The sequence below is a fragment of the Triturus cristatus genome, chromosome 9 (assembly GCF_964204655.1).
Source record: "Triturus cristatus chromosome 9, aTriCri1.1, whole genome shotgun sequence".
Taxonomy (NCBI): Eukaryota; Metazoa; Chordata; class Amphibia; order Caudata; family Salamandridae; genus Triturus; species Triturus cristatus.
Genome location: NC_140592.1, coordinates 1161067374 through 1161091258, shown reverse-complemented (window position 1 = coordinate 1161091258; position 23885 = coordinate 1161067374). Strand labels below are relative to the sequence as shown.

Here is a 23885-nt window from a genome sequence, read left to right as displayed (position 1 = left end):
TTGGACCACTCACGAAGCTCAGCTTTATATCAACTTGTTGGAGCTAAAGGCAGTATTCTTGGGATTACATGCGTTCCTCCCCAGAATCCACGATTCGACGGTACTAGTCAGGACAGACAGTACGATGAGGATGTTTTACCTGTTAAAACAAGGGGGTACAAGTTCAAAGCTCTTATCGAAACAAGCTCAAGAGATTTGGAAACGGCTCCTGCTGCACAACATCTCTCTCCAGGTTCAGCACGTTCCAGGAGTTCACAAAACACAGGCAGACACCCTGAGCAGATCAGACAGTGTTTCCCACGAGTGGGAATTAGCTCAAGGTCAACTTCTAAGAGTGTTTCGTCTATGGGGCACCCCATCTCTGGATCTGTTCGCAAACCACTACAACCAAAAATGCAAGCACTTTGCAAGCAGGTTCCCTCAGGCGGGATCTTGGGGAAATGCTCTACATCTTCGCTGGACAGGAATATTCGCGTACGCATTCCCTCCGTTTCCTCTGATACCGAGAGTGTTACGGAAAATGAGATCAGAACCGTGCCATTTAATTCTGATAGCCCCGGCATGGCCGAGACAGTTCTGGTTCTCGGAGCTCCTCCAGTTGTCGGTGGCCCCCAGAATACAGTTTCCACTGATTCAAGACCTAATCTCTATGAGCGACGGACAAGTTCTCCATCCACAATTGACATCGCTTAACTTCTCAGCCTGGAACCTCATGAGCACGAATTCCACTCCTTAAATATTTCTCAACTATGCCGGGATATCCTCTCTCAATCTCGGGCAATTTCAACAAATAAAACTTACACAGCGAAATGGAAGAGATTTTGCCAGTGGTGTTCCTCTCAAGCTCTGCATCCTTTTAATGCTTCTCCAGAGCAAATTCTCCTGTACCTTTTGCATTTGGCCAAAGCAGGACACTCACATGCTTCACTCAAAGTGCATCTTGCAGCTATTTCAAGATATCGCAGAGTACCAAATCATCCATCTCTTTGGTCTCAAAGAGTGATAAATGAATTTCTCAAAGTGCTCTTCAGAGTGTTCCCTCCAGTTCAACAGCCGCTGGTCCCATGGCAGCTCAATACGGCCCTGGCGCAGCTCATGAAGCCTCCGTTTGAACCAGTACATAAAGCTGAATTACAGTTCAGCCTTGCTACTATCCCTCACTTCAGCTAGGAGGGTCAGTGAGATCCAGGCTTTCTCTATTGCAAAACCATTTCTTCAATGCAGACATGATAAAGTCATTCTCAGGACAAATCCTAAGTTCATTCCCAAAATCCCTTCTGTTTTTCATCTCAATGAACCCGTGGTGTTGCCTACATTCTTTAAGGATCCCTCTTCTGCAGCGGAAAGGTCTCTGCATACTCTAGACATCAAAAGGTGCCTAAAAGTCAATATTGACAAAACGAAATCATTTCGAAAGACAAACCAACTATTTGTTGCCTTTTCTGGGCCTAGAAATGGCTTAGCTCTGTCCAGATCTAGTATTTCAGGATGGATAGCTTCTGCCATTTTCTTATGCCATGAGAAAGCTGGAAAACCTCTGCGATCCAAAGTTCGTGCTCATTCCACGAGAAAGATGGCAACTTCAGCGACTTTGTTCGCAGGAGTATCGCTCCCGGACATCTGCAGAGCAGCAACATGGACAAATGTGCACACCTTTACTAGACACTACTGTCTAGACACAGCGTGGAAAGCGAATACAGCGGTGGGACAAGCAGTTCTACGTCACCTGTTTCAATAAGGTATTTCTCAGACCATACATTCTGAAACTATATTATTTTCTTATTACAATTTTGTGTTATACATGTATATATATACATATGGATATTCATATATATAGATGTCGTCATTGGATAATTTTTTCAATGCACGGTCGTTAATATTTTTATGGTTCTAGGTATTTATTATATCCTAGTGATAAGAAGCAGAACCCTGAGAAAAAAGGGGTTTCTATCCTGGAAACGCAATATGGTATACGTACTGCTCTCTATTCGGATACAAGCATGTGAATCTATGAAAGATTCAATACTGGAGAATAAACTAGTTACTTACCTGTACACTATAGTTCTCCAGTATTGATATCTTTCATAGATTCACATGCGGCCCGCCCGCCTCCCCGTTTGTCAGGTAGACCATTTTATCTCTGGATACATCCTTGGCTCTCACTCGGGCTGGAAATCTGAGGTATGGTGGCTCTGCTGGGGAGTGTGATGTCAGGGCTGGCAGCTGATTGGCTGAGTTTTGGACCACATAATAATGATGATAGGTTACCAAACACTATACATCTCTATGGGTTTTCTATGCAGTTTTTCTTTTACTGCTATTGTTATTCCTTTACCGTGAGACTCCCACCATGACGACGGGGAAGATACAAGCATGTGAATCTATGAAAGATATCAATACTGGAGAACCATAGTGTACAGGTAAGTAACTAGTTTCATCCTTAGCATATGTCATAACACCCAAATCATTCCCTAATCCCACCTTTAGTCCAGGTCTCAAGCTATAACACATATCATTATTTTTCGGCTATGTCTTCCTCCAGGTCTATACCATAGTATTCCAACCATGGGGTCCATATCTTACAAAATTTTCTCAGGCATCCTTGCACCTTATATGTAACTTTTTCTGTTACCATGTAAAGTTCCATTGCTTTTGTCCATTCCTTAATAGTAGGTGTTTCTGACACCCCCCACTTCCTAGCCACATCTTACTTGGCTATTGTCAGGCCTAGGTTGGCAAACAGGAGCTAAGCCCTGGGGAGGTCTACATCTGTTGGCACACCCAGGAGTACATATTTGGGATCAGGTGGTATAGTATCTTTTAATATTTTCCCAAGTTCACTTAGCATGTCTCTCCAGTATTCCTGTATCCTTGAACACTCCCATAGCGTGTGTATGTATGGTCCCCTTTAAGTATGGCAACGGAGGCACATTGGATCTTCTACCCTAAACATTTTATGCAGATGGGTCCTGTCGTAGTATATGTGATGTAAAGTTTTATACTGTATTAGTCGGAGCCAAGGTTGTATTGCTATTTCTCAGGGGTGCATCAGTGCGGCATTCCTATCTGTGTCATCCATTTCTCCCACCTCTCTTATCCATCTATCCTGTAAGGTGCTGGGCATATTGTTATTGATCATTTTGTAGGTCCACGAGATGGCCTTTTCTATTTATTCACCCTAGAGCAGCCTTCCCTCTAAGGGACATATTCTGGTATGTCTCTGCTTTATATCCCTACTGCCTGCCAGGCATGCCTAAATTGCATATATTGAAAATACTGCGTTTTGTGAAGTTGGTATTCCTGCCGTAGTTGAGCAAACAAAATCAGGCTCCCTTCCGTCAAGACATCTCCTACCCTTGATATACCTATCGCGTACCATGTGCTGTAGCCCTTTAACTTCCCAATTTCCTTCAATAGTGCTCCCTTCCAGTGCAGGGTCTCCCAGGTCACTTTTTTGTCCCATCCCATGGGCTTCCCGGCTCTTCTCCAGGCCTCTACCATGATCTGTGTTGCAGGCAATAACGTTTGCCAACCTCGACCTTTGTAAAGGTAATGTAGGTAGGAATGGGTGTGAAACTGTGTTCGTTCAAGTGCGTAGGTAGGATGATCTCCTGGCGCGTGGCGCCATTCATTAAATTACCACCAGGTGGGAAGCCCAGTAGTAGGCTCGCGCATCTGGAAGGGCAACTCCCCCATCGTATTGATTCCTCTGAATGTTTTAGTTGCTACTCTAGGGTGTCCCCCATCCCACAGGAGGGTCCGGACTACCTCTATTTGAGGGAATATCTCGTCCTGTATTGTGTAATAGGTGTTATGTAGGGAGTATAGCAGCTTAAGCAGCATGATCATTTTGTACATTGCTGCTCTTCCCAACAGGGTGAGGGGGAGGCTCCTCCAGCGCTCCAGTCTCTGTGGAATTCAGTCAGTACTCTACAGATGTTGCGGTTCAGATTATTATTAAAGACAATTTTTAGGCATCTGGCATTAACCATTGGAACTCAAATATCTTTGACCTCCTAATTTGTAAAACACAAATCACCCTCTCTCACTTCTGGCTAGTTATAGTGGGTTATCGCCATACCATTAAATAAACCACTGACCATATTTTAGAGATCATTGCTCAGGTATTGATAAATCAAAAGCACACAATAGTGCTTGGTGATTTAATTTACATGTACAGTTGAGGGAACACAAAGCTGTGAATTTACTCAGCTCAATGGAAATACGGAGACTAAATTATTTGATCACAAATCTTACTCATTGAAAGAATCACACAATTGATATAATTTTCACCCAAATAGGTCTATCAGAACAAATATGATTGTTTGTCTGAGGTCTGGAGAAAGCTCCACTGGCTGCACGCGAGGTGGAGAATCCATTTCAAATGCCTATGTCTTATATATAAAGTTTTCCACTTAAACAAATCTTCATAATTTTATCGGTTTGCAGCTTAAAGGCTGGGAAACATGGTACTTCACATTCCTCCAAATAAAAAAAACATATAGGAGTTAAATCTTTTAGATTTCTAGGAGCAAAAATTTGGAATAACATTCCCTTTAATCTCAGACAGATTCGGCAACACCGTTTCATTAAAAAGGCTCCCAAAAACTCAACTGTTCTTGTGAGCCTTCCTTGACCTACACGCACAAATCCCTGCAGAAGTGGCTCAGCCTCCTCAGATTGGGATTGAAGTCTGCAACCTGCACATGGCATAGACTGGTTGGGAGCTTTTTAAACTTTATTGAAGGGTTTCCATGAATGTTGATGACATTTTCAAAATATTTTCGTTCCCATTGGTACACCTGACAGCTCTCAAATTTCCTCCCTTCCACTACCTCTTTTAGGGGCATATCTACAAGGCGGCGATATAAAATTATCGCTGCTTTTGCGGCCGTTTTCGGCCGAAAAGCGGCGATAATTTTATCGCTATATTAGCAAGGTCACGCTATCGCGTGAAACCTTGCCTTAGCACCTGAATTCCTGACGCCCATCTTTGCATTTCTAATGAGATGCAAAGTGGGCGTTCCTCCCCAGGATAATGGGAGAAATGTCGCTAAACAACATTTCTCCTATTATCAAGCCTCACGCAAAGCAGCATAGCGACAAGAAAAGTAGCGATAACCTCTGTTATCGCTACTTTCCTTACGCCTGCTTTGAAACTGACTTAGCCATGATATCCTATGTAAGGTGGATATCATGGCTAAGTATGTGAGGCCCTATCAGCAAGCTATCGCCAAACTTCGTGGGATTATCGCTGGATTTCCAGCGATAATCTCACGTTTGGCAGTTAGTGCTAGGATTTTTATCGCTTTTGAGATAAGTGTTGCTAATAGCACGCTATCTCAGCGATAAAAATCCACGCCGGTGATAATTATCCTAGCGCTAAGTGCGCTTAGCGATAATTATCGCCGGTTGTTGTTGATATGTCCCTAAATCTCTATCTCCTGCATTTTACGTCATCTTTTTTAGTTAGATACATCATGGTGATTTTTAAGAAATTTCTGCGTTGTATATCCCTCATCTCATGGATATAGCTACACCTCTGCACAGCTCGGCCACAACTCCAGGTCCAACCCATGTAGGATGCCAGAGCTTCAGTGACACCACAGCTTAAAAGGAAGAACCAAATTAAAAAAGAACTCCACCTTAGCCGCATATTTATCTGGCACAGAGCCTCCTACCCCAACGATTACTGAAGAAGTAATGGATGTATTCATCAAAGAAATCCAAGGGAAAATGGAGTTGCACTTGATAGGGACTATATAGCAGCCTAAGGTAAACATACAGGAGATTTATGGTCTGGGAGATAGGATCATATGAGCAGAATTCACATTGGAGGAAACTACCTCCTCCCAATGCAGCACTGTGTCTTGTCTCAAGGATACTGAACAACAAAACAAGGTTGCTGCTCATACAGCTTTTCTCAGTGGTCTCTCTAGAGTCTTGGCATATTTATGGGCTGTTTTTTCTGGTACTAGTTGCTGTTAGCACGCCGAGCAGTGTGAAGTTGTTTTTCAGTCTCACTGTGCATGTGCTTTGCCGCTGAAAGCATAAGTTTAAACTTGGTTATGCCTAATTTGCTTATCTCACTTTCCAGTAAGGTCATCATAGCTGGAGAAAGAAATACTCAAGTGGCATGGAAGTTACACATCAGATATAGGTAGCAGTGTATATTTTTACCATCCACATGAATGACTAAAATGTATGAAGCCACAGAGCACCATAGTGACCTTGCTGGCTGCAGTTTTAAAACCCATGGAGTAACACCTGGCAGGAATAAGTGACCTGCCATGCAGGAAAACTACTTTCATCCATTTTTATGTCACCCCTAAGTGTGCCAAATAAGCCTACAAGTCAGGGAGCTTAAAGAATAATAGCCAAATATCCTAAATATTAAAGAAAAGTATGTGCCTACAGTGAACAGTAATGAGCAGCTGCCATTTGCGGGAAAAGGAACATTTTGCTCTAAAATCCCCCAATTGTGAATAATACCCTATTTTCATAATTTGGCCAGAGAAAATAATGGAAACTTGCTTGAAAGTTATTTTTCACTTTTTATCAAAAATCGAATTCAGTGGTTAAAGCAGAATTCTGATGGCTGTAGTGGAAAAGTAACTTTTAAAAAGTGTTCTTTGTGTTGCCTGAAAAACAGCTAGAATTAAACCAGCTCTTGTGTCTGCCTGTCTTGTAATGGTTGTAAATAGAATTCCAATAAGGTACAAAGTGCCAGCCTGATAAATATATCCAGCTGCCTCTTCTGGTCGTTTCTCAGTAATACACAGTATGACAGTGACGTTTACACCTTCATTATTCCTATGGGAATCTTTAGACATTTGTGCCATAAAACTTGAAAAACCCACTTCTCTGCATCCCTTAATCTGTTTAAGAATGTTGTGTCATATTGTGTATTACATTTTTCTACATTTTTCTAAATTGGTATGAGTGTTTTATTGTATTGTGTTCTTACCTTTAGTGCTTAAACCTAACACCAGTTTTCCTGAACAATGCTTACTGCCTGCACTACATCTACCAGGGGATATGTAGGGTTTCCTACTGAACTGTGTTGTGACCAACAAGATTGCGCTTGTTTTCACTTTCTCTTTCTCTCTAAGTATACAGAGTAATAGGACTATAAACTTTCATCATGGAACTAACACAATACATAATGGATTATCATAATTGATTGCTAGTACAGTTGGCTTTCTTTGATCCAAGAGGGTTAAAGCCAAAAGATACATTGACTTCTGTGCTCTTTTCACAACCAATGAGGAAATGATGTAAAAATACTAGCTAATTCCAAACTCCTCTTCAAATGCCATTGCCTTCAGATATACCATTACCTCCCAGGCAACAACCACAATTCCTTTCAGCCCTGCTTTATCCATCAAGATAAATAGATAACTCATCTCCAGGTCCTAGATATCTTTATTTTATAGTCATTCCATCATAAATAAGGTATCACTGTCTGCTTTTAATCTATCCATGCTGTTCATCTAACAAGTCATACAAACTATATGTTTCTCACCTGGTAACTCCCTTTCCCTAAAGGGATCATCTGTATCTGAGCTTTTCCATCTTGCATCACTTTCACAAACTGGTGTCTCATAGCTAGGGAAAGACAATAAGGAAAAAGATATGTCTTGATAAAGTATCAAGTATATTAACTAAAGCCTCCTGGAAAATCTGTCTGTGACTTATATGAGATGTTAATGTGTTCTTAGAACTACACATTACCCTAGAAACAGCAAAATAACAAGTCCATAGATTTGAGTAATAGGAAATGTTAAGTGGCACCGCTGCATCAGAGTATACCAGGCATATTGTTGTTTGCAAAGTAATACATTTATTGCCAGAGATCACTTTCACCACTCATTTCACAAGAGAGCAGGATTTATTGAAACTGAGCTTTCACATTTCATGCCCATGCTAACCCTGGGTTTAGTTTCATGAAACTGGACAGTTTTTGTTCTGACTTGTCTAAAGCTTCTTTTTTGAGCTTTTTGACAGTTTTTTCCTATTTTCCCAGAGACTTTCACATCTATTCCTAGCAACTGCACAGTAAACTACTTATGTGGAATATTATTTTAATAAAGTTTTTATACAGTGCTTCATACTACATTTCAGCTTCCTTTCTTAAATCATAAGAAAATACATATCATAATGGCTATCTCACCTGTGTGCACATGTACACTGCTGCCATCTAGAAATGGGCTTTTCTTTGGCTTGAAGAAAAAATCATTCCAACCTGGCAGCTGCAGCTGCATGTACAAGCACAAGAGCCATCTAGTACAAAAAACAAACATTGGGAAAAGTCAATAGGAGTCACAGGTAAGACCTATTGGTTTTGCCAATGCTAGTTTTTCACTCTTGTTATCCAGAGTCACAGACAAATCTCTTTCACGCCATCAACTGTCCAGTGTAGGCTCCTCTTGCAATGCCATCTGATGCAATTTAACATGTTGTGCACAATGCTATTTTGAAGTATGTGTGATGCAGGTCTCTGAAAATTGAAAGTGATGTATTAACTGAACCCATACCATGTATTCAATTTTGGGTATGCACAGTAATACTGTTGCTAGAGGCAACGGAATTGTTAAACCATACAGCGCCCTACGGCACTTCAAAGATCAATTGTTGTATGAAATGTTTTTAGTGGAATAAACTTGACATATTTTTACGTTAGTTTTTTTATACTAGATTAGCGCTTCGATACAACTGATACAAAAATGTGTGATCCAAGCACTTGCCCCAACACAGAATCAACCCTCTCATGTAACTAGCCTATCAAATATTTGGTTTTAATTTTTTTTCCGAAATGCCTTTATATTTTGCTTTGGGTAACTCCACAGACTGCTCCAAAACTTAAACCCAACTACCGAGAGGGATCTACCACTTTTATCACTCTGTTGAATCTTTGAATGGACATCTATTTATGTTTAGATTATAAATAAAAAAAATAAATGCTGTGTTTACTTATGTGTTGCTATTTGGGCAAGGGCTGGCAATTTGACTTATATTTAGAGTGCATTCCATCAGGCTGCTTACATTTTTCTACGTGTTGCAGTGGATTGAAATATGTGTGACATTGAAAGGCATTGTGAGTTTCAGACTGTATGGGCCTGAATTGCAATGGTACACTTGAAGTTTTTGGGGTATTCACAAGCTACGAGTTAAAAGTAAGTTTGCCACTGCAGAGACTCCACGGCTGGTGCGGGGAGTTCTTCTCATGAAAAGATAGGACAGTCCTATCTTATTATTTGTGTAGTGCTCTGCTCCAACTGTGGAGTCTCCACAGTCCTAAACTTACTATTAACTAGTTAGTGAATAGAAAAAATGTAAGCTTACACGAAAGTGTAAGTTTACCTTTGTGAATCAGTCCCAAGGTGTGTAAAGTTGATGGTGATCTTTTGAATCGCCCTGACATTGTCAACAATCTTACCTGAACAGATGGTTAATGAGTTACTAACCACTCAGCTAAAAAAGATCTCTTTGAAATCCGAGACAGCTATAGTTTATGGGCTTTCTAACTATGTAAGAAGTATAGCCTCAAATGATAATACAACCAAAGTAAATAAATACTATCTGTGCTGGCATAGAGATATTATAATTAAAAAGAAATCTGTGACTCAAGTTGAAAAAAGTATCCAGATAGTTGGATTATGACAACATAAAGCAAAAGCACACAATGCACTTAAAGAAAAAATCTGGTATGTGAAAAAACCAAATTATAAACAAGTTCTAGCTAAACAAATCTGTAACACACAGAAATTAACATTTTCAGTATGTATTTAGGAAGTAAGTGATAACAGTAGTAATTCATTAGTTGAAAAAACTCTAATGCCTGAAAACTTGATGTTCAGTTGTCTAATAGTGATCACATTCTTCCATCATATGATGGATGAAGCAGTTTCCCAAAGTAGACATTGGGAATTATTATTTCATGAGAAAGAGTACTACATTAAGTGCATCGTATTTGCCAAAAACACGTAAGAAGCAAAGATCCTAAAATTCTCAAAAGGTTTTTCTCAAATATTCATAATAGTAATTTCATCAAACTATCATTAGTTGCTGTTTGTAGTGGTACTGACAAAAGTGTTTATTTGTGCAAATTAACTCCACCAAAGGAGTCGGATGAAAAACATTTTTTGAGTGGTATTAAAGTATGTTGTACTATCTATCTCCAGTATTGTATCTTTTATAGATTCACATGTTTGAATCTTCCCTGTCCTCATGGTGGGAGTCCCACAGTAACAGTAAAAAATAGCAGTCCTAAAACATTAGCATAGACCTCCATAGGAAAAGAAACAACAATTTTATTAACCATTCAACATCATTTTATAACATCCAAAGCTCAGCAAATCAGAGTAGAGCCATCAGAATACCCTTCCCCTACAGGGCCACCATACCTCAGATTTCAGACAGCATGTCGTATGATAGGAAGTTTCTCTTCTTAGTGACAGTGTCTTCAACTTTTGACCTCCAGCTTTCAGTTATTCAGCTAGATTCAAACTACTATTGAATTGTGCCTTTGCCTGTTCTTTCATTCAAAATGCCCGAGATTCAAAAAGGGCTGTTTAGGCCCTGCATGACCTGTAGGAAGTGTAGACTTTCCTCAGAAGTCCCCCACAAACAGTGTCTGTATTACTTCTACCCTGACCATAAACCCAGGGAATGCAAATATTGGCGCACTTTTTGAGCCAAAACCCTCAAGGATAGGGAGGGTAGCCTGCTCCTCTGGCTCCAAAAGAAGAAGGCTGCCTCAGACCCAGAGCCTGAAACTGAGGAAAAAGCTCATTCTTCCTCTAGGAATAGAAAGGAAGACGACTCAACTTCTAACCATGGGGACTCTAAAACATCCAAGTCCCAGGAAAAATCTGGTGGGAAACACCTCAAAAAGGCCCAGGTGGAGACTACTAAATCTGCTTCAGCACCAGCTTTTGCTCCCCAGGCTCATTTCAGGGACCATTTAACTCATCCTTCGACGGCTTCATTGTCGAAGATTCCGCCATCTACGAAGAAGGCATTGTTTCCGTGCCGTCGACGACCTCTTTGGCATCAGCCACTACGAAAACAGACAAAACGTCAATGACAGCAGCGTTGTCAGGCTCACAGCAGACACTGACTGCGTTGTCACCATCAACAAAGATTTCACCATCTTTTACCGGCCCATCGACTGCACTGCTGACGTCACTGCTGACCTAGGTCATCCACGATGTGTCATCGATGTCGCAGACGGCTGTATAGGCGACTGCGCCATCATCAACACCGTTGATGGACCCGTCGACCGCGGGGAAATCCAGCTTCATGCACCCACAGAAGCATATACAGGACTTCTCAAAGATATCCCCTTTACCTTCAGCTCGTCTTTTGAACTTTCAAGAGTCTGAGGATGAGGGCTTGTTTGGCCCTGCTTATAGTCTATCCCAGTTAAGGGTCAAATGCCAGGACTCGGATGATGAGGACATTCAGGACGATGATCCATCCGCTTACCTTTCAGGGGATTATTCTTTCGTGGATAGAGATTCTTCTTCAATACATAGACCTGATGCCTTCCAGGAGCATTATCCCTATGATGACTGAGAGGGAGAACGCCATCACCTTACGGAAGCATCTATTAATGTTCCAGTTTCTTTGGTATCAGAATGACGTCATATAATAGATGACTATTATAGACGCTTCTGGACGATAAGGCTCCCCAACGGCCTCCGCCTCCTCAAGAGGTTCCTATTCATCCTGCCGGCCAAAGCACACCAAAGTCCATAAGAGAAAGGGTGTTGCCTCCACCTCTCATCATTACCGAGGACACAGGATACGGATCACCACCAAATGGAGGAAGGTGAGATCCATACTGATCTAGATGTTCATGATGAATGGGACGATTATATAGTCCCCATGCCGCCATCTCCTATCCCACCATTTGTGGATTCACTGCCTGCAGATATTGGTCGTTTTCATGATCTGGCAGAGCGTGCCTCTAAGCGCTTTGATTTGCCTATGCCAGCTAAGCAGGCTGAATGTTTTCTGTATGATTTCAAGCCAGGCACTCAGCGTTCCATCAGAGAAATTCCCAATGTAGATATTTTGTGGCAGGAGAGGTTCAAGCTCATGAAAACACCAGCATCTGTTCTAGCAGTTGTACCACAACTGGACACAAAGTACAAGGCCCCTGAGATCTCGTACACATGGCTTATTGGACATCCCAAGACAGATTTGGTCATTATGCAGGCAGCACAGTGGCGAGCCAAAAATCCATTGTCTCCATGTACAGCTAAACCTGACAAGGAAGGACGCCGTCTTGACAACATCGGAAAGTGGTTTTCTGCTCTGGTGGCCACCTCCATTAGAGCCTCCAATGTCATAGCCATCCTAGAAAGATCTGACATTTCCACTCTGTTGGAACATCTACCGGGAGATAAAAAGGACATTCTGTCTGAAGGGAAAAAACATCTTTAGGGCTCATTGAGATTGCCATGGATGTGTCATCCACCGCTTTTCGCAAGATGGCAGAGCAGCCAAGCTGTGTCGACAGGGTTGGTTGAGGGCTACTATATTCCGTCCAGAAATGCAGGCCAAGATGCTGGATATGCCCTTTGATGGAGAGTGTCTGTTTGGGAAGCACATAGATTAAGCACTACAATTAATTAAATCGGACACAGACACGGCTAAGTCGCTAGGCAGTTTCCAGCAGCGCTGTTTTCAGCTCATTTGTGTTGTGGATGAGTTTGGGGGCAATGCCTATCTCGGCAGCAATTCCACCAGCGGTACAAATCTTATCCACAGCATACCAATCAACCATCTTTTTACAATCAAACTTACCGATCCAATGCCATGCCTTCTTATTCAAGACCCACAGGGCGTAATCGTCATCAATCAGCTGGGAAATTTCAAGACTGCAACAGAAGGCAATGAGAATTACCAGGCCCCTGCCATCACAGTCCCACTTCAATTCAGTCCCACATTTTCCAAATTCTTAAAACAAATGGAAATCCATTTCATCAGACAAATGGGTGTTAGACATCTTCTAGCACGGTCACACCCTGGAGTTTGTTCGGCACCCTCCAAATGTTCCACCAGGGAAAGTTCCTCTTTAGCATCTATCCGATCTCAGAGAAGAAATATGATCGCTTCTTTTCAAGCATGCCATAGAGAAAGTAGCCCTCAACCAGCGCAATCAGGGGTTTTACTCCCACTTCTTATGAATTAAGAAGAAGTCAGGGAAATGGAGACAGGTCATGGACCTCAGTTTACTGAACAAGTTCATCAAGAAGCAATCATTCAGGATGCTCTCTCTACAAGAGATCCTTCTTCTCATGGAAAAATGAGATTATCTGACTTCTCTCGATCTCCTTGATGCTTATTTCCACATTCCCATACACCCCAAGAATCACAGATTTCTCAGGTTCGAATTGGCAGGGTTCCATTACTAATTCAAAGTGATCCCCTTTGGTTTAAATTCTGCTCCCAGAGTCTTCACCAAGTGCATGGCCCGATAGACGCTTTCCTGAGATGTTCAGGTACCTGGACTGGATGACTGGCTAATAAAAGCTCTGACTTATCAGGCAGCTAAAATCTCCACACAAGCCTGTCGGAACCTCTTCCAGTCTCTTGGACTTTGTTTCAATCTGGAAAAATCTTCTCTCATCTCTCCCAAATCTCTGACTTTTCTAGGGGTATGCCTCAACACAGACCTCGGCAAAGCCTTTCCCACTCACAAAGGGATTTTACACTTTCAGGATACGACATGTCTTCTGGCATTTAAAAAGTCAGTTTTTGTGAGAGTATACAAGTCCATGCTGGGAATGATGTCCTTTTGCATTCAGTTAATCCCCAGTTGCCGTCTCCCCATGCAACTGCTGCATGAACAGTTGGATGTGCAGTGGGCTTAGTCTCGGGGATCGTTCGATGAAATGATTCAAATTTCCGCAGCAATGAAAGCTGCGGTGTCCTGGTGGATGGTCAAGAAAAATCTTTCTCAAGGTCGCACCTTCTTTCACACAGTGCCTCAACTGGTGATGACCTCAGATGCATCGATGGAAGGATGGGGGGCCCACCTCCAGGAATTGCAGGTTCACTGCAAATGGTCCAAGCAGGATTCGGAATGCCACATAAATCTTCTAGAACTCAGAGCAGTGTTCCTCGGCCTGAAAGCCTTCCTTCCTCGGATACAAGGTTCTTCGGTCTTCGTCAGGACTGACAATATCACCACCATGTTCTACCTTCAAAAGCACGGCAGCGCAAGATCTTGAGCGCTTTGCCTTCAAGCTCAGCAGATATGGGAATGGCTTCTTGCCAACAACATCTCCTTGTGGGTGAAACAAGTACCGGGAGTCCACAACGACTCTCTCAGCAGAGTAACCAAGCAATGCCACAAATGAGAGCTCAACAACCGAGAGCTGACAATAGTCTTCCAGTATTGGGGTTGTCCAACATTAGATCTGTTCAATATGTCCCTCAACAAAAAGTGCACTTTTTCACCAGCAGAGTTCCTCAGCCAGATTCTTGGGGATACACCTTTTATTTTTCATGGGCAGGGATGTTCGCCTACATCTTCCCCCCGTTTCCTCTCATCCTTCGAGTTCTCCAAAAGATGAAGCGAGAGCCGTGTTGGCTCATCCTCATCCCCTGGGATGGGCGAGACAAATCTGGTACACGGAGCTGTATCACCTATTAGAGAGTGCTGTCATTCTCTTTCCACCATAGGATGATCTTCTCCACATGAACCAGGCCTTCTATTTTTGGCTTGGCTCCTCAATACGCTGCATTTGGAAATTTAAACGTCTCTGAGGAATGCAGGTCAATACTGCAGAAGGCTCAAGTCCCTTTCACGCTCAAGTGTTACATGGCTAAATGGAAGAGATTTTGTGCATGGTGTACTACTCAGTCATATCATCCTTTTCCTGCCACACCTGAGCAGATGTTGCCTTATCTTCTGCATCTAGCCAAAGCAGGACTTTAATATTCTTCCATAAAATTCCACCTGGCTTCTATTTCTAGGTACAGGTGACATCCAGATCAATGATCATTGTGGTCCAATCGGCTTATCAAAGAGTTTATGAAAGGGCTTTTTAGGTCTTACCCACCTGTTAAACCTCCTCAGTACTTTGGCAGCTAAATACGGTTCTGTTGCAGCTTATGCGACCTCCTTTTGAGCCTGTCCATGAATGCGAGCTGAAGTTCCTTTCTTGGAAGTTGACCTTTCTCTTGCCCACCACGTCAGCTAGACGTATCAACGAAATCCAGGCATTTACCATAAAAGAGCCATATCTTCAGTTCCTACCAGACAGAGTAATCCTGCAAACACTAATTCTTCATTCATACCTAAAGTGCCTTCATCTTATCACCTCAATGAACCTATAGTTCTACCTAAATTCTTTCCTAATCTGTCCTCGGCAGGGGCAAAAGCTTTGCATGCGCTTGACATTAAACACTGTTTGAAGTTTTATCTGCAAAGAACGAAGGCTTTTTGCAAATTGTCTCAATTACTTCTGTTTTTCTCTCAATCAACCAATCAATCAATCAATCAGGCGTTTATAAAGCGCACTACTCACCCGTGAGGGTCTCAAGGCGCTCTGGGCGGGAGGGGGTGCGGGTAGCTCCTTGGTTATCCATAGAGTCAGGTCTTGAGGTCCTTTCTGAATAGGTGCAGTGTCGGGTTCCTCTGATGCTGAGGGGGAGTTTGTTCTAGGTCTTGGCCACAATGTAGGAGAAGGATCTGCCACCCGTTCTGGCCCTGTGGATGCGGGGGAGAGTGGCTAGGGCTAGGGCTAGGTCAGCGGAGCAGAGGTTTTTCTTCGGGGCGTGTAAGGAGATTCTTTCGTTGAGGTATTGGGGTCTGGTGTTATGGAGGGCTTTGTAGGCGTGTGTGAGCAGTTTGAAGGCTATTCTTTTTTGACGGGGAGGCAATGGAGGTCGCAGAGGTTCTGGGTGATGTGGTCCTGTTGTGGGATGCTGAGGACGAGTCAGGCTTGGTCATTATGGACGGTCTGGAGTTTGTGAAGAAGTGTTTTGCTGATTCCGGCGTAGAGCGCATATCCATAGTCTAGTCTGCTGGTGATGAGTGCGTGGGTGATGGTCTTCCTGGAGTCAGGGGGATCCATTTGAAGGTTTAGCGGAGTACACAGAGGGTGTTGAAGCATTTGGACAGCAGTGTTTTTTTTTTTTTTTTTTTTTAAACCTTTATTTAGCACTGTGTACAAGACAAATACGGGCCTACAACCATCCGGCCGGCCTCGACACTTCTGATGCTTGATAGCAAAGTACGCGTCCACTCGGTGGCACGGCAGCACCTAAAAGCATACGACCTATGTTGCAAAATCCACGTGCACTGAGTGGCAGGAGACAGTAAGGTTAATTTTAAAAAGTTTTAAAGTTAAGGAGATACAGAGCTAGAACGGATCAGTGCACAGAACAGACGAACATACAATAAATGGGTAACATCCAACAGGAGAGTCAACTAACAGTGAACATATCTAAAATGGCGGCACGAAACTATAATACCAGGATATAGATACGCAGCGAAATGTGCCTCCCAGCCGCTACCCTCCTAACACCATTCCCCCCCACTGACCCTAGAAAAAGACGTAGGAAAAGGACAGAAGAAAGAAAAAGAAGGCCCATAGTAACAAAAAACGTATCGAAGAAGACCCCCCACCCTACACGCATGCCGAGGCTATGGCCTACCCCCCCCCTAGCTACGTGTCTGTCGCCCCATAGGAACCCGAAATATAGAATTAAGGAAAGAAGAAAGGAAAAAAGACCATAAAGCGGGGAGGAGCCCACCACACTGCCGAACTCCCGGACTCCCGCGCCGCTCATACATCCTGCGCCATGTACAGTACAGTATTAAAAGACCCACGTAAACCCGGTGGTCCCGATTCAATAACACCCAGCACTTCAGCACTTCACAAGTCCTCCCCCCGGCAGAAGAAGGAAACAGGAGGCGAAATCGCAGCGACATGTAACAAAAACTGGTCATTAAAGACTACTCATCCAAAATTACAAAACGTGTATCAGTCCAGGGCCCCGTATGCCGATCCAACCAAAGCGACAACCGGCATGCCATCACCCCTGTCCGGACCGGCAGATATGATTCAGGCCCGTCCATTGCTGCGAGTCACCTTCAGCCAGGACAAAGAGACAAGATGGCCGCTCTCGAGGAAAGGGGACAATGAAGACGTATCGTACCACAGGGTCCCTAACGCAGCAGTAACATGCCACAGAGGCTCGAGCGATAGGTGCTTTCAGGGTAACATCTGGCAAGGGAAGCGAAAGGCTAGGTCTCAGCAGATAGTTCGTAGGCAGAGTCACAACGTTCAAAGTGAAGGGTGTCCCTGCAACTGTATCCGTGTCGATGGGTTGACGCGTTACATTGTAGCCAGGAGGACTCCGCACCACCGGCCCCCCACTCTGCGACATTGTTTCACCTCCAGGAGAAAACAGGGGCGGCGGGGGATCCTCCAGCCGGGAACGTCCCGTTGCAACCGGTGCCTCATCGATTCTCCGGGTCAGCGCCCGGCAAGTACTCTGCATTGCCACTTTTAACGCCACAAGGGCGGCCAATACATCCCCACAGGTCGGGTCCCTCTGTACCAAGCATCGGTCCGCACTATCCCGCTGTTCCTCCGATGCGGCAATCAGCTCCGGGGCACATGGGCGCGCAGACACTGCGAGTCCAGGGTCAGCCAGCGTCTCAGCAAGAAGAGCAGACGCCATTGTCATCTCCACTGCGGGCAATTAGTGACGGGACAAAATTGACTATGATCCGAGGATGTAGACACCGGAAAAGCGTCGTGCTCCACTCGGGAGCTGCACCGGGCGAGAGCGCCCCACGGCCACCGCGAGAACCGGCCGTTCGCCGCAGGAAGACGCTACAAAATGGAGTCCGCTCGCTTGTCTTCAGGGTGGCGGAGGAGAGCTAGCATTAGGGGGCTCCGACGTCGTCCACACCACTGCCGGCGCTCGGGGGAGTCCGACCCGGACGTAAGGGTCTGACTCCAGTCACACGGCCAGCATTTCCTCCCCCGCGATCACCCGCAGTATTCCAGCTCAGCACCCCGTCCACATCCCTCGGCGTCCAGCGGCGGCCATCTACGCAGGGACCCGTGGGAGCGCCGGAGGTCGTAGTAGACACCGAGTCAGCCACCAAACCCGCCGATAAAGGTGTCAGGAGAACGCCAGTCACTTCAATGCCGGTAATCCGCGGCGGCTGGGCGGCGCAGGTCAGGAGGATTAATCAGGATTAACAAAAGAAGCCGGACGGTCCACGGAGCCGGGAGCTCAGGCGTCCGACCCGTCGGCCATCTTGGCTCCTCCCCCTTGGACAGCAGTGTTGATCTGGTGGTTCATGGTGAGTGAGGAGTCGAGTATGATGCAGAGGTTGCGGGCATGGTCCGTTGGGGTGGGTGGGTTTCCGAGGGCAGGGGGCCACCAGGTATTGTCCCATGCAGAAGAGGTGGACCCAAGGATGAGGACTTCCATTTTCTCAGAGTTGAGATTCAGGCAGCTGCTGCTCATCCAGGATGCAACGTCTTTCCTTCCTTCTTTGAAACTGTGCCTGGTGATGTTGGGTTCCTTGGTGAGGGAGAGGATGAGCTGGGTGTCATTGACGTAAGATAATATGAGTCCATGTTTTCTGATGATGGTGGCAAGGGGGGCCATGTAGATGTTGAAGAGCTTGGGGCTGAGGGAGTATCCTTGGGGTACTCGCATCTGATCTCTGTGGGTTCGGAGAGGAAGGGCAGAAGTCTTATTCTCTGTGTTCTGCCTGAGAGAAAAGATCAAATTCAGTCTAAGGCCGTTCCCTGGATAACGGCGTTGTGGAGTCTGGCAGCTAGTGTGCGCTGGGAGACAGCGTCGAAGGTTGTTGTGAGGTCTAGCAGTATGAGGGCTGCAGTGTGGCATTGATCGAGGAGGGTGTGGATGTCGTCACTGGTGGCTATGAGGACGGTCTCTGTGCTGTGGTTGCTACAGAATCCAGATTGAGAGGAGTCATGGACTTTGGTTTCTATGAAGTGCGTTAGCTGGGTGTTCACGACTTTCTCAATGACTTTGGCGGCGAAGGGGAGATAGGCCTGTAGTTCTTGAGGTCAGTCAGGTCTGTACACGGCTTCTGGAGGAGGGATTTGACTTCGGCGTGTTTCCATTCACCGGGGAACGTGGCTTCTTCGAGGGCGCAGTTGATTGTCCGTCTTAGTTCTGGTGCGATATCGGTGGCAGCCCGGTGGAAGATATGCGGTGGGCAGGGGTCAGTGGGTGCTCTGGAGTGGATGCTTTTCATAGTCTTTGCGGTGTCTTCTGTGGTTATAAGGGTCCAGGTGAGGCGGGTCGGCTGGGCGGCATCGCTGGCGGAGGGTGTAGGGTCGGTGCCGTGGTCTTGGTCATCAAAGTTGTCATAGAGCGCCCTGATCTTGTGGTGGAAGAAGGAGCTGAGTTTGTTCCAGAGGTCTTGGGAGGGAGGGACATCGGTAGTTTTGCTTTGGGGTCTGGTGAATTCTTATATAATGGCGAAGAGTTCCTTGGAGTTGGAGAGCATTCTGTCCTGGATGAAGTTTCTCTTAGTTGATTTGATGAGTTAGTGGTGTGCCATAATTATTAAATGAGACATTTAATAATTATGGTTTGCACAGTATTCTAATGATCAAATGTCAGAACATTATTAGGAATTGATGATAAACACTTCACAGTATTTCTTTTGTGTTCATAAGCACGTGACCGGCACTTGCACTTTAAATTACTTTGTTAAACACAGTCTGTTGCCCGTGAAAAAGGAGTGCCAGTAAACTCCGAAACGCGTCGGACCTAGTGTTTAAATAAACACACTTCTGAATTGAGGCCGCGGCTCCAGTGTTTTGTTCTTTCATCCATGAATTCCGGAAGTTAGACGCAGTGGATTGTTTTGCGATATTTGGGGGTGGCTACCCCTGCCGTGTGCCCGCCGTAAAAAGAGGCTTGGGAACAGCCATCAATTCTTGGTGATATAAATATATATATATACATATATATAAATTCACTGAAAAAAACATAGGTTTCAGGCACGTTATAGTTAGAAATTAGCATTTAAAAAACCTTTGAAATTCACTGAAAAAACCATAGGTTTCAGGCACGTTATAGTTAGAAATTAGCATTTAAAAAACCTCAGAAATTCAATGAAAAAACCGTAGGTTTCAGGCACGTTATAGTTAGAAATTAGCATTTAAAAAACCTTAGAAATTCACTGAAAAAAACATAGGTTTCAGGGGCGTTATAGTTAGTTGGACATTTCATGGACAAAGAAAAATGCAGGAAGAAGCAAGACATGTGCAGAAAGAACCAACCGAGGAGCAGAAAGAGGCCTTGTTGCAAAATCATCCTGTGCCCACAACTTTTTCAGACTGGTACTGGTGGTAACTGACTCTGACTAACCAGGCCTAGAGCCAGTGCTATGCTATAAGACACTTAGAATACAGTGAAAACACCTACATACACTAGGGAACACTATGCGTTGGGGTACGCCTGTGATTAGCATGACCTCCTCTGTAAGTCCCTAGTACATAATAGGGCAGGGGGATTAAAACTACCTCTTAAAACGCGCCACGGGCGCGCTTGCACAGTGGTGAAGGGAGGGGGGGCCTGAGGTGACATGTGTGAAAACACACCCTGTGGCCATTTTAAATTGGGAGATTAAGTCCTCTTGAATCTTGAGGGTCCCTGGGGTTCGACTAGCCCACTACACTAAGTACCTCCAGTAAGCGGCACAGAGCTGCGTTGCACAGAGGTGGAAAAAGGGGCCTGGACCACCTCTCTGCAACGCAGGCCTGTGGCGCTTACTGGAGGTACCTGGTAGCCTAGTTGGCCCCCAGGGGCCCTCAGGATTGAAGGGGACTTAATTTCTACCCTGCCCCCTTTTCTTGTTTTTCTTGTTTTTCGCGTTTCTTTTTCTATTTTCTTGTGCCTCGGTTCTACCGATGCACAAGATGGCTGCCAACACTTCCTGGTTTGAAGTGTTGACAGCCAATTAGCATGAAGCTCGTGATCGGGAGGGTGCGCGGATCCACCGCGGCCATAAGCACGTGACCACTGCGCCTCCGGCCTGGTTGCCCCCTCGCTGCTCCTCGATCCTGCTCCTGAGCCCTTGCTGCTCCAGTCTCCTTGATGCCGAGAGCGGCGCCCCAGCCGCCGCAGGGCCGCCCGCCCAACCCGATCCAGTTTCCCGCCGCTTCCTGACCGCGGCCCCGCCCCCTCGCTAGTCCATTGGTGGACACGACCCCGCCTCCCAGCTGACCCGCCCTCCCGACTCCCCTCTTATGTCGACCCCTCAGCGACCGCGCAGCGGACGCGCGCAGCGGGAGCACCGATTGAGCGCCGAAGGTGCGCCAAAGGTAAGCCCGTCTGCGCCCGTCCACGCCTGGACCGCGCCCAGAGCCAGAACCCCTGGCCCCCGCAGAGGCCACCCCACCCGCCGGACTTACGATGCCGCCACCCTCAACGCACTCAACACCGGCCGAACCCCCGGGTGCTACCGAGCCACTCCGAGACGCACCCACGGACCCTTCAGCTGCCGCACCTGCAAGTTCACCTGCATCCGGACCCGCCCCACACCAGCACCCGCCAGGCCGAACACCAGCAGCAACCACCTCAAGTGCATCCTGCTCAACACCCGCTCCGTCCACAGACACGCCGTTCAACTCTGGAACCTCCTCGACACCACAGCTCCTGACGTTGCCTTCCTCACGGAAACCTGGATGAACGACTCCACAGCGCCCGACATCGCCATCGCCATCCCAGAGGGCTACAAGATCATCCGGAGAGACCGCGACAACCAGACTGGAGGAGGCATCGCCATCATCCACAGGGACACCATCCGTATCTCGACCAACGCCGACGACACCCTGACAACCGCCGAACACCTGCACTTCCAGATCCACACCGACCCCAAGACCACCCTCAGAGGCACCCTGATCTACCGACCCCCGGGACCACGCACTCAATTCAGCGAAGACATCGCCGACTTCATCAGCCCGCACGCCCTCCCCTCTGCTGACTACATCCTCCTCGGGGACATCAACTTCCACCTGGAGAACAACAACGACCGCAACACCACCACCCTGCTTGACAACCTCGCCACCCTCGGACTCAAGCAGCTGGTGACCACCCCCACCCACCTCGCCGGACACACACTCGACGCCGTCTTCTCGTCCAGCAAAGACATCTCCTTCAGCCACGCCACTGGACTCCACTGGACGGACCACAGCTGCATCCACTTCACCTTCAAAAGAACCACGGTCCACCACCACCAGCAACAGGCTGCACGAAGAAGCTGGAACAAGATCACAGCCGAACAACTCGCCGCATCCCTGAGCCAGCACCCTCCCGCCAGCTCACCGAACCCCAGCCAAGCCGCCGACAACCTCACGAAATGGATCTCCACCTGCGCGGACGAGCTCGCCCCTCTGAGGACCCCGCCCAGCAGACCCGGAAGCAAGAAGGCCCCGTGGTTCACCGACGAACTCAAGAGCTCCAAGAAGAACTGCCGAGCCCTCGAGAAAGCCTGGAGAAGAGACCCAACGCCGGACAACATGACTACCCTCAAGCTCGCCACCCGAATGCACCATCAACTGATCCACGCCACCAAGAAAACAGCATTCAAGGACCGGCTGGACAACAACGCACACAACAGCAAGGAACTCTTCAACATCGTCAGAGAGCTCTCCAACCCCAACGCCGGAACCAACGACATCACCCCATCACAAGACCTCTGCAACTCCCTCGCCTCCTACTTCCACAACAAGATCGCTGACATACACAACAGCTTCAGAACACAACCAACGCTCCCCACGACCAAACCAATGCACCCCACCACCACCCTCAACGCCTGGACACCGATCAACCTCGAAGACACCATCAGCACGATGAACTCCATCCACTCCGGATCCCCAACCGACCCCTGCCCTCACCACATCTTCAACAAGGCCGACGCTGTCATCGCACCCCACCTGCGGGACATCATCAACACCTCCCTCGACACCGCCACCTTCCCTGAGAGCTGGAAGCACGCCAAACTCAACGCTCTACTAAAGAAACCAACGGCGGACCCCACCGAACTCAAGAACTACCGCCCCATCTCGCTCCTCCCGTTTCCAGCCAAAGTCATCGAGAAGACCATCAACAAGCAACTGGCAGCATTCCTCGAGATGACCGGTTCCCTCGACCCTTCCCAGTCAGGCTTCCGGGCCAACCACAGCACCGAGACCGCCCTCATCGCTGCCACCGACGACATCCGAACCCTGCTGGACAACGGAGAAACAGCGGCCCTCATCCTCCTAGACCTCTCCGCGGCATTCGACACTGTCTGCCACCGCACCCTAGTGCAGCGCCTCAACAACGTCGGAATCCAGGAGAAGGCACTGGATTGGATCATCTCCTTCCTCACCGGAAGGACACAGAGAGTCCGCCTGCCCCCGTTCAGATCAGAAGCCACGGAGGTCATCTGCGGCGTCCCTCAGGGCTCCTCGCTCAGCCCCACCCTCTTCAATGTCTACATGAGCACCCTCGCGGCCATCGCACGCCAACACAACCTGAACATCATCTCCTACGCAGATGACACCCAGCTGATCCTCTCCCTGACCAACGACCCCGCCACGGCCAGAGCCAACCTACACGAAGGGATGAAAAACGTGGCCGAGTGGATGACGACCAGCCGCCTGAAACTGAACACAGACAAGACGGAAGTCCTCATCCTGGGCTCCTCACCCTCCGCCTGGGACGACTCCTGGTGGCCCCCCGCCCTGGGCAACGCACCCAAATCGACAGACCACGCACGCAACCTGGGCTTCATCCTGGACTCCTCCCTCTCCATGACCAGACAAGTCAACGCCGTCTCCTCGTCCTGTTTCAACATCCTGCGCATG

General features: G+C 46.7%; 1 protein-coding gene across 8 annotated transcripts in view; it reads right to left on the bottom strand.

Moving 5' to 3' along the window:
• SMOC1 (SPARC related modular calcium binding 1) overlaps window positions 1-23885 on the bottom strand; it is a 798046-nt gene that overhangs the window by 245615 nt on the left and 528546 nt on the right. For all 8 annotated transcript variants that reach the window (XM_085627140.1, XM_085627133.1, XM_085627137.1 and 5 more), the window contains one exon: window positions 7526-7608. In XM_085627140.1, coding sequence (XP_085483266.1) covers window positions 7526-7608 — 83 coding nt within the window. The remainder of the gene's footprint in view (window positions 1-7525; window positions 7609-23885) is intronic.